The sequence below is a fragment of the Hyperolius riggenbachi genome, chromosome 1 (assembly GCF_040937935.1).
Source record: "Hyperolius riggenbachi isolate aHypRig1 chromosome 1, aHypRig1.pri, whole genome shotgun sequence".
NCBI classification, from domain to species: domain Eukaryota; kingdom Metazoa; phylum Chordata; class Amphibia; order Anura; family Hyperoliidae; genus Hyperolius; species Hyperolius riggenbachi.
In genome coordinates, this window is record NC_090646.1 from 434,178,662 (window position 1) to 434,188,661 (window position 10,000).

Consider the following 10,000-nt stretch of genomic DNA (forward strand, 5'->3'; position numbering starts at 1 on the left):
AATCAGGAGCAACTTAGTTTGAGAGATTATTTTGCTTGTAAATGTGCTGAAAGGTTATTTTTATTAATTTGGTGATAAGTCATTTATGAGTAGTTTGAAATTGAAGCAGGTCATGTCTGCGTCCGACTTGGACTGCACTAGTGCAATGCGCCCCACACAAGGGTAATACAGGGATCCTGTGATTGCTAGACCCAGAAATTTCGCTCCGAATTGCTACATCTTGGAGGAGGAATAGTATTTAAAGACGACAGGGATTTGAGCGGCAGCAGCGTGAGCAGTCATTCATCTCACCCTGCGCCCAGCTCACCAGTGGACAATACGTATGCAATAAGCTACCATACCAACCACACTTCACCAAGACCCAGTTCACAGTGGCACATATGGTAAGCTGATCAGTGTACAAACTGATCCGTGGAACAGATTTTTAAAGGCATCAGTTTACCACCTCTGACGCTCTGATCCCTTAGCGCACGGTCAGTGTGACGCATCCGTCACAGATCCAAACTTGCGGCCTGTCCACTGTATCATGAGGAATGGATCTGTTGGAAAAGACCAACGTGAACAGATCCATAGGTCAACATTGGATCTGTTAGGAACCGCTAACGGCCCATTGTGGGCCGGGCCTAATTGCCTACATTTCAGAAGACAAAAGTAGAGATCATGCAGTCCGTTTAAGAATCAGATTCTCACCTAAATGGAAGGTAAGTGCTATTTGCTGGGAGTAAAATTCTGTAGATTTCTTCTGGGTGTTTGTTCAAGTATACTATCTGTGGGGGAAAAAAAAAAAAAAAAGATCTGTTTACTGGATGAAAACATTAGCTTACTTCCACTAACTGTTGCTTTAATACAGGAATTGCTTTCTAATCAATGGAAAGATCAGACATGGTAATTGTACATGAAAAGCACATAAAGTGTCTTGTGGGCCTTTTTTTATTTTTTATTTTTCTAAAATTATGCAAATTTATGCAGTTTGGGCCATTTTCAAGCTGCATATATTTGCATAAAAATGTGCATAAATTTGTATAAAATCAAAACAATTTGCATATCTGTGATCATCCCTTGTTATCAACAGTGGATGATCACATGCCCCAGTTTACCAACACCTGGACCCCTTGGGTTGATCGTGCTGACAAATGTGGGTCTGTCTTATTTCATGTTCTTCTGAATAAATGTCAGGTTAGTTGCCTTGTGTCCATTTTGCGTATACCAATTTTGCACTACTATAATTTACAGCTAAGGGCATCTTGCCCTCCTGAACATGTACCTGCTCCATGATGGTTGATTTATATTGACATTGTGTATTCTCTGTTTCCTAGGTTCCTATTTTATCTAAGCCCACTGCATGTGGATATTGGATGCTTTTGTGGACTGTTCATTCTTTTTTCCATATGAATAAAAATTATTTGGAACTAAAATGTCCTAAAGTGACCCACAGACAAGCGCTATATGTTTAATAACGCTCGTCTCTTGTACACTTTACGGATTCTGGGCAGCCCCATTAGATGTGATGTTGTCATGTGTGCAAACCTACACCAAGCTTTCTAACTCGCTAAGGAGGCGATGGCCATTTTGGGAGAAGAGGGAATATTTCACCATGGACACAAAAGCAAAATATGGACTCGCTTCTCAAGAGAGGAAATGAAAACATTCATGGCTGCATCAAAATGTCTAATTTTGTACCAATTGTCAATATTTATACACACCTTCAAAGTCTGTGCAGCCACATCCCTGACTAAGGCTGGATTCACACTATACCAAATGAAACACTGATCCTGCAAAAACTGATCAGTTTCCCATTTAAAACGGATCAGTTTCTTACATTGTGCATCGGCAAGGGACTGAAATAGCTTCCAGGGTCTGGAACAAGCCCCAGAAGAGTAAAAAAAAAAAAAAATAAAAAAAAAAAAAAAAAAAAATCATAATCGTCGCCTCAAAAGTCCTTTAAGGCTACTTACACACCAAGACATTGCGATTTAGGGGACGTTATGGTCACATAACGTGCCCGTAACGCAACGCATGGTGGTGCGGGAGAGGACGGTAGAGTGAACCGCGTTAGGCGGCTCTATCCGCATAAGGTCTCCCAGGGTGGCGCTGATTGGCCGGCGGGACCACGTGATGCGGAGCGAGACACTCCGCATCACGTGGTCCCACCGGCCAATCAGCGTCCGCCAGTGCAGTGTATATTAAGTAGCCATGTGCACGGCTAGAACGCACAGCATGCTGCACTTTCACTACAACGTGCAGCGTTACATGTAATTCAACGTGGGCAGTGTGAACAGCCCACTTGTGTTACATTGCTGTGCGTTGGGGGAGCGTTACAGGCTGCACTAACGTGCAGCCTGTGTGGAAGCAGCCTAAAGCAAACCTGAACTGGGTATGCATTAAACCCCAAGATTCCCCCTGGAGAGGCCTAACCCTTATACCCCCGCTGGTGTTGCCTAAACCTAAGACCTCCCCTCCCCCGGTGGTGGAAATGCAAATCTTAACCGCAGAGTAAAAGCTGCGATTTGCGGCAAAAACTTTACATTTTGGCACCGGCAGGCGACTGATGGGGCGCATGGCGGCGGGCACTAATTTCCCTTTTCTTTTATTGTAGGCGCCTATGGCAGCTCCCTTTCATCCGTAAGGGTTCCTGTGCCCTTTTTATTAAAATATGCATACAGTCTACAGCACTGCATACTTGATTATGTATTGTAACGCATGATCTGCTGAGAAAGCACATGAGGTGTACCAAGTGAACCAATTAATGTTACCATGTTTTTTTTTCTTTGCACTGTTACACTAAGAAAATAAAAGGGAACCCAGTGGTCAGTGTACTTTCTGGAAGAATGCTTAGCAACCAAATTAGCCGGGTTGCTACAGGCTGCCTCACTGATTTATTCTGTGTGTCTATTGTAATTACTGTTCAGTCAAGTTTTAATCAGTCCAAAGAACTTACAGCGTAACTTCCCATTAGAAAGGCAGCGTTGGCTTGTTTTTTGGGGTCAAAGCTGGTGTAATGGACAATCTTCTTCTTCATTAAAGAAAAGGACTAAAATAGACAAAATAATCTTTTAAGAGAAGAGCTTAGAAGACAATTTGTTTAAAATCAGCAAGAAGGAACATACAAACAACTGATAGGATACAGAGCTTTAAAGTATGTAGCAGGGTATACATTTTGTACACCACATGAAATAACATAACTGAGAGGCAAACCTTGCACTGAAATAAAACTTCTCACAGGCTGTGAGCAAAGCACAAGAAACTGCCCTGATCAGTCCCATTTCTTCCCTGAAAAGTGTCAGTAGCACCTCCGGATAACCTGCTGTCTGCCCATCCTCTGACTTAAAGCACATCTATCCAAAGCCCCTATCCCACTTGTGTGCTGCGAGCAATCAAGGTGGTCACAGCAATGCATGGCACTTTCGTTGCTAGGAGATTCTCCCCGATATGGTTGCGATCCCATTCATTCATAACGAAATTGCATGCAACCATAAGCTAATACGCAACACATGGTTAGACATGGACAATGCAGTCTATATACTTCTGTGTTTGCAGATTGCATACATACACTGTAGTGTATGTGTGCTAGCAGTGTGCAAGTTAGGAAGGGGCGTAAGGTAAACATGAAATTATCATGCAGCATCCATTTACCTCAATGCTTTGTCTGTCCCTATCCTGGTGCAGATCCGGCAAGATGTGCTTTGCCTCAGGTTAAGTATCAAGTTAAAACACAACTCCAGACATTTTTCTTCTCTAAATGTTGAAAGAATGGCAAATAATGACTATTGTCAGGATTCCAATGCTGGAGACGATCGCTGACATAGGAAGTGGGCATGGATTTGAAGCATTCATGATCACCAACAAGCTGACATTGGGCATAAATCGAAAAAAAACTGTGCAGGGAAATTTGGATGTAGGGCGAAGCCAAAAGACAGCTCACCCTGCCTCTAGCTAAACGCCTACCCAAATAAAAAAACCTATTCCCCTACTGACAACCTAGCAGTTGCCCCCACCTCCCCATGTAATTTGGGCTCCAGCTATTGCTGGCACCCATATTACTCAGTGCCGCTATAACAGTAATTCAGCAGTGTTTAAAGCAATCTCAACAGATATTTTGGTGACCCAAATTGCCTCACAACTTTCTTTTTTCATTTAACTATATAAAAGTAGCTGGTTCAGGCTGCAAGAGCTTTTTAAAGCGGAACTGAAGAGTATTATAAAACAAACTGTTTCACTTACCTGGGGGTTCTGCAAGCCCCCAGCAGGATGGTCGTTCTCCTGCTGCCACTCTGTTTCTCGACTTAAAAGTCGAGGCCTGCGCAGCCCTGCCAAGTGTATCCTTTCTACGCATTTCCTATCTGAAATAGCGCTATATTGAGGACTGAACGCAAAGGATCCGCATGGCCAGAGCCACGCAGGCGCAGTAGCCCAGCGGCAAAACGGAAAGTAGCTAGCTGCGGGAGAACAGAGTATTGTGGAGAACCGGCGCGGGACAGGATGGCTGCTGGGGTCTTGGGGAAGCCCCAGGTAAGTGAAACTGTTTTAAAATGTACTTCAGTTCCGGTTTAAAGAGAACCCGAGGTGGTTTCTAAAAATGATATCCGCACACAGAGGCTGGGTCTGCTTATATTGCCCAGCCTCTGTTGCTATCTCAATCTCCCCCAAGTTCCCCCTGTGCTCTGCTATGTCCCCATAAGTCACAGCCACGCTGGCGACACGCAGCGTGTCGCAGCCGGCTGTGTTTACCTATGTAGTGTCGCTCTCGCCGCTCCCCCGCCTCCTGCATAGCTCCAGTCCCCGCCCGCGTTCCTTCCCTCCCCGCTGATTGGAGGGAAGGGACGCGGGCGGGGGCCGGAGCTATGCAGGAGGCGGGGAGTGGCGAGAGTGACACTACACTCTCGCTGCGTGTCGACATCGCGGCTGTGATGTATGAGGGCATAGCAGAGCACAGGGGGAACTTAGGGGGGGATTGCAACAGAGGCTGGGCAATATAAGCAGACCCAGCCTCTGTGTGCGAATATTTTTAGAAACCATCTTGGGTTCTCTTTAAGCGCTAGTGAAAAGCTCTTGCTAATGCAATGCTATTGGGGATTTTTTACAAAATCACATCACTCCAGTAAGTGCAAACACACATAACATTACATTAGCAAGAGCTTCAAAAATCACAAAAGCTTAGATAAGTGCTTGCAGTGTGAATTAGCCCATACAGTGGCCATTTACTGGTAGTAATCACTTCACCAATTCCAGTAGGTCTAATATATTTCCGTATTTCACTTGTAAATTCTACCCTAGGCTACAAAGCCAACCAAAAGTAAGGCAGGCCAGAACTGCTGGCAACAAAATGTGAAAAACCCCATAAAGTTATATTAGCTTTCCTGGCCTTATCTGTACACTCAAGAAAATAATTCTTAAGTGTGGTAAGTATTTTTGCAATTTGGCTCACAATTTAGGCTGCTTTAACTGGCAAGGGAAAGTTGCACGATCTATAAAAGTCTGCCAACTGAGACTATTCAATGCTCTGAATTAACTTTTCAGACCTAGGCAGAGAAGTATTCAGAATGGGTTTACATAATGGCACTTCAAATGTCAGAAGTATGACTGAAGTATCTCCAGCTTAGACAAGGGAACATATTTCACATTCCTATGCTGCTTACACCCCACACAGCCCATCAACAACAAGAACAGTCATGGTTCACAAACTGCAGCAAAACATGGCTGACATCTTCCAGTTTTAATATGCGTTGCCAAGTGACAAACAAAACCCACCTTCATTTTCTTGTTAAGCTTACAGCAGTATTTATACAGCATGGCGAGGTTAAGGGGTCCAAAATCCGCATAGAAGCTGCAAGAAAACATCATTATATGGTTACACAATGAACAAGGACTATGACAGAGCTCAGCAAAGTGAGAAAGTGACTAAGCTTTATTCCAATGTGCAGCTGCTTTGTCCCCACCATCCTACTTTTTTTTTATGGCCGCACATTAACATTACAAAAATAATTCTCTCGCCAACCTAAAGTACAACTCCAAGCAAAACTTTATTTATTTTACTTTTAGTTTTTGTATTGCTTACGGTTTCCACATCTGGACAGGTAGTGGGAGGCACTTTTTACCCTGACAGTAAGGGGGTAAATCTCTAATAGTAACAAAGGACACAATGGGCATGATTCACAAAACTTTTTCACAGGTTTTCCTCTGTTTTCACCTTCTCTATGTCAAAATTTTTAAGTTCCCAAAGAGCATAAATATAATTAAGGTAAGAAAAGGAATATGGGAATGAAGTTAATCAGGAACAACTTACTTTGAGTGATTATTTTCCTTGTAAAATGTGCTGAAAGGTTATTCTTATCAATTAGGTGATAAGTCATTTATGAGAAGTTTTGTGAATGGAGCCCAATGTATTTTTTCAATATATACATTTGGAGAAGAAGGAATCAATGATCATGTTTTCAGTGCTGTCCATTTCTTTCTGTCCACAGAATTCACATTAACTACAGAAAACAATGGAGTTCTCAAGAAGAAGTAAAGCTGAATTTCCCTAACAGGCAGCTGAAAAAGCAATGCTTAAAGCAAACATGGGAGGGTGCAGTAGCTGATGACACGCGCAAGCGTGGTAACATGGATCCAGTTGGGCTCAGATTTTTCTTCCCAAGCCTAATCAGTTCTGGGATACTGCTCTTTTGTGAGCCGAATGCTCTTTTGTGAGCAGTCAACAGGCCCTTGTCGACTGTATTGTGGGGGCCACATCGCTGGAACGGCCCAGTGGAGGACGACGAGGGAAACCTGGAGGACCCAGAGGCTTTGCCCTCCCCAGGGAAGTACTCCTTTGGGGCATTTTTTCCCCCTTCAGTCACACACTGCACCTGCATTGCTCCGACTTCATTCAACTATACTAAGTGGGATAATACTCAGCTGCATACAGAAATGCATGCTGTAGTGTGATGGCAAAACATTGGCACGCAGCACAGAGCGGTCTATAAAACTGATGTCCTTGCATATTGCCCACTAAGTTGCCTTTTAGTGTGCCCAGGCTCTGATCCAAAATATCTAAAACTAATGTAAATAAAGACAAGAGATTTGTCTTGGCTATAGATTAGGGTTTATTTAGATTTTGTGCATTTGTTTGAAAGATCCTCAAAAGATTCCATGCTGAAATCTGTTAAAGCTCTATGTGCAGTGTGTGTTGAAGGATTTGATCTCACTGATTAAATTCAGATCAGAGAGGGATCATATTGGGTGGCAATCTATGTATGCATAGCCATCTTTAAGTGTAGGGAAAAAATGTGCCTAGATACCACAGTAGAGGGAAGCTTCTGCATAATCCAGAGATTACCCCATCCCCCTCGCCTAAACCGGTCCAGCACTGGGACTTCCATAAACAAGCTCGAGAAGCGCAGGATGACTTGCTCAGGCTCGGGTTTTTCTGCCGAGTTACTCCATGCATGCTGCAGAACAGGCACCAGTTGTCCTGCGTCTGCACAGTGTGGCCATGCTCGTTCAAGGACAGGAGCATGACTACTAACTTCCATAGGGACACAGCACTTGATTGGTGGACTCAAGGATGATGTGGGAAGTCTCGAGGATCCAAAGGATTCCCTCTACCGAGGTAGGTATCTGACTTTAGATCGACCCCCCCCCCCCCCCCCCCCCAAAAAAAAAATACAGCAATACTTTAAAGGAAACCCGAGGTGAGAGACACATGGAGGCTGACTTTTTTTTTTTTAAATGCACATTGCCTGGCTGTCCTATCTGCCACTAATACTTTTAGCAATACACCCTGAACAAGCATGCAGATCAGAAGTTTCTTGACTGAAGTCTGACTGGATTAGCTGCATGTTTCAGGTGTGTGATTCAGACACTACTGCAGCTAAAGAGATTAGCAGGGTTGCCAGGCAACTAGGCCTGAACGATTTTAGGAAAAAACTGAATTGAGCGATTTCTGTCTGAAATTGCAATTTCGATTCGATGCATTGGTTTCCCTCTAATCAAGCTTTGTCCCCCCTCTTTGCCTAGTTGTTCCCTCCTTTGTGCTCCCCCCGTGTCTCTCTGTGCCTCCTCTATCCCCCAAGCTGTATCAGTTCTGGACATAGCTTCTAATGCACAGAATACTTCCTGTATGTTATGCGACATACAGGAACCCGGAGTTTTGCCAAGCACACTTCTTCAAACTTCCCCCATGTGAAAATGACGCGATCGCGATAATTGCCGCTTTGACGATTCCGAAATTGTGATCTTGGTGATCACGATTTCGATTTAAATTCGATTTATCTTTCAGGCCTACAGGCAACTCGTATTGTTTAAAAAGAAAAAAAAATAAGGCAGCCTTCATGTGTCTCTAACCTTAGGTTCCTTTTAAAAGCAAGCAAAAATTAAGCTAAAGCATGTTCCTTTCTCCTGCATCAAAACTACATGTGGAAAAAAGTCATTGCATGAGTTATAAAATCCACATGACAAGTAGAATTAGTAATACAAGCATAATGCACTGACAATCCAAATGCATCTGATAGGATTAACTCAAAGGAAAAACATGTAACTGGAAATCATCAGCATAAGGTTCAGGTCATGATCAATACAAACCACCGGACAACATCAGCAAATGAAGAAAACTGCATTACAGAAGCAAAATACACGGGCTAATATTAGCGTGATTTAATAAAAAAAAAAAAAAGACTAATCTCCAACTGAGGTATCAACTGGGGAGTAGCCATCAGCACATCACATAACAGTCTATTTCCACCAGATTTCTACAGTAATGGCATCAGGAATAGATCATGCCACTCTGATAGCCATGTACAATTTGACTTAGAACAGTAATAGAAATGTCCGTTCAATAAAAAAGTACCGCTGCACCAGATAAATTAACTACCCAAAACCCGTCAACCTTTTTTTCAGGCATAGTGCGGCAAACATTTTAAGCACACACCAATATATTTTTGTTTTCTTGTACATAATGCACTAAAACAGCAAAATTCTAGCCAGCAAGATGCTGGTCAGGGTTTTTCCTTAAACTATGCAATGTACATATATATTTGTATTTGAACAGGTTTGGGGGGGGAGGGGGGGGGGTTGGTCCACGTACGAGCTCAGTGCTTATATTTGGATTAATGCAGATTGTATAGTGGTGCACTCACTTTCATTAGTAATGTCCTGTGTTATACCAACATGGCAAAGAGCACAGTAGAGAACTGTTCTGCCCTCCATCCTCACCAGTGATCGCCTGCCTGCGCTGCCAGCTTGATACTGGGCCAGTCCAAACAGACAAAAAGTGCATTCGATTGGTTCTGAGCTCCAATGGCAGAGAGACCCAAAGAGGGGCAAGAGGACTTCAGCAACAGAGAGAAGACAAAGTGGTGGAAAATGACTGAAATGCAGAAATGGTAGCCATTATAGTTCCTCTCTAGCATGCTCCTCTGCCAGTTAAGCCTGGTACACAAATCCAATTTTCATTGTCCAATCATGGGCTAATATTACCACCTTCATGTAGTATGTAGTACGAGAGCGTACTTGCACAATTTGTTCATAGTATTCAATATCAGTTGGCTCATACTACATGGAGGTGGATATGTGTACCAACACTGAAAAAGATCATGGTTTGTGTAGAGGGAGGGGTGAAGGCACTCCACTGTGCTCTCTGACATTTCAGAGTTATGGTGACATCACTGGTGGCAGCGGGACTAGCTAATGGTGCTCATACATGGTACAATAAAAACGTTCGATTTTCCCCGTTTATTAGACCAAAACAATTGAATCAAAGTTTTTTTTTTTTTAAAATCAAGAAAAACTAAATTATCACTTTTTTTCTTTCAATAAAAATCTAATTGGACATGTTGGAAAAATCTTTATATTCGATCTAACAGAGTAATCGAACAAAATTAATTTAAAAAAAATGTGTACCATTTATGGGAATCATAAGAGGGATCTTTGGGAGAATGAGACACTGCCCACTGCTGGAAGAGGGAATGCTGACAGAGAGAAACTACAAACAGTGTGCTGGTGGAAGCCACGGCGGGGTCCCCTC

The 10,000-nt window shown here is 43.0% G+C and overlaps 1 protein-coding gene across 10 annotated transcripts in view; it reads right to left on the reverse strand.

Annotated features, from left to right (window-relative positions):
- Window positions 1-10,000, reverse strand: part of LOC137519004 (dual specificity protein phosphatase CDC14C-like) — a 217,808-nt gene that overhangs the window by 77,288 nt on the left and 130,520 nt on the right. For all 10 annotated transcript variants that reach the window (XM_068237657.1, XM_068237648.1, XM_068237641.1 and 7 more), the window contains exons 3-5: window positions 5,749-5,824; window positions 2,939-3,031; window positions 691-767 (exon numbers count right to left, since the gene is read on the reverse strand). In XM_068237657.1, the coding sequence (XP_068093758.1) occupies window positions 691-767; window positions 2,939-3,031; window positions 5,749-5,824 (246 nt within the window). The remainder of the gene's footprint in view (window positions 1-690; window positions 768-2,938; window positions 3,032-5,748; window positions 5,825-10,000) is intronic.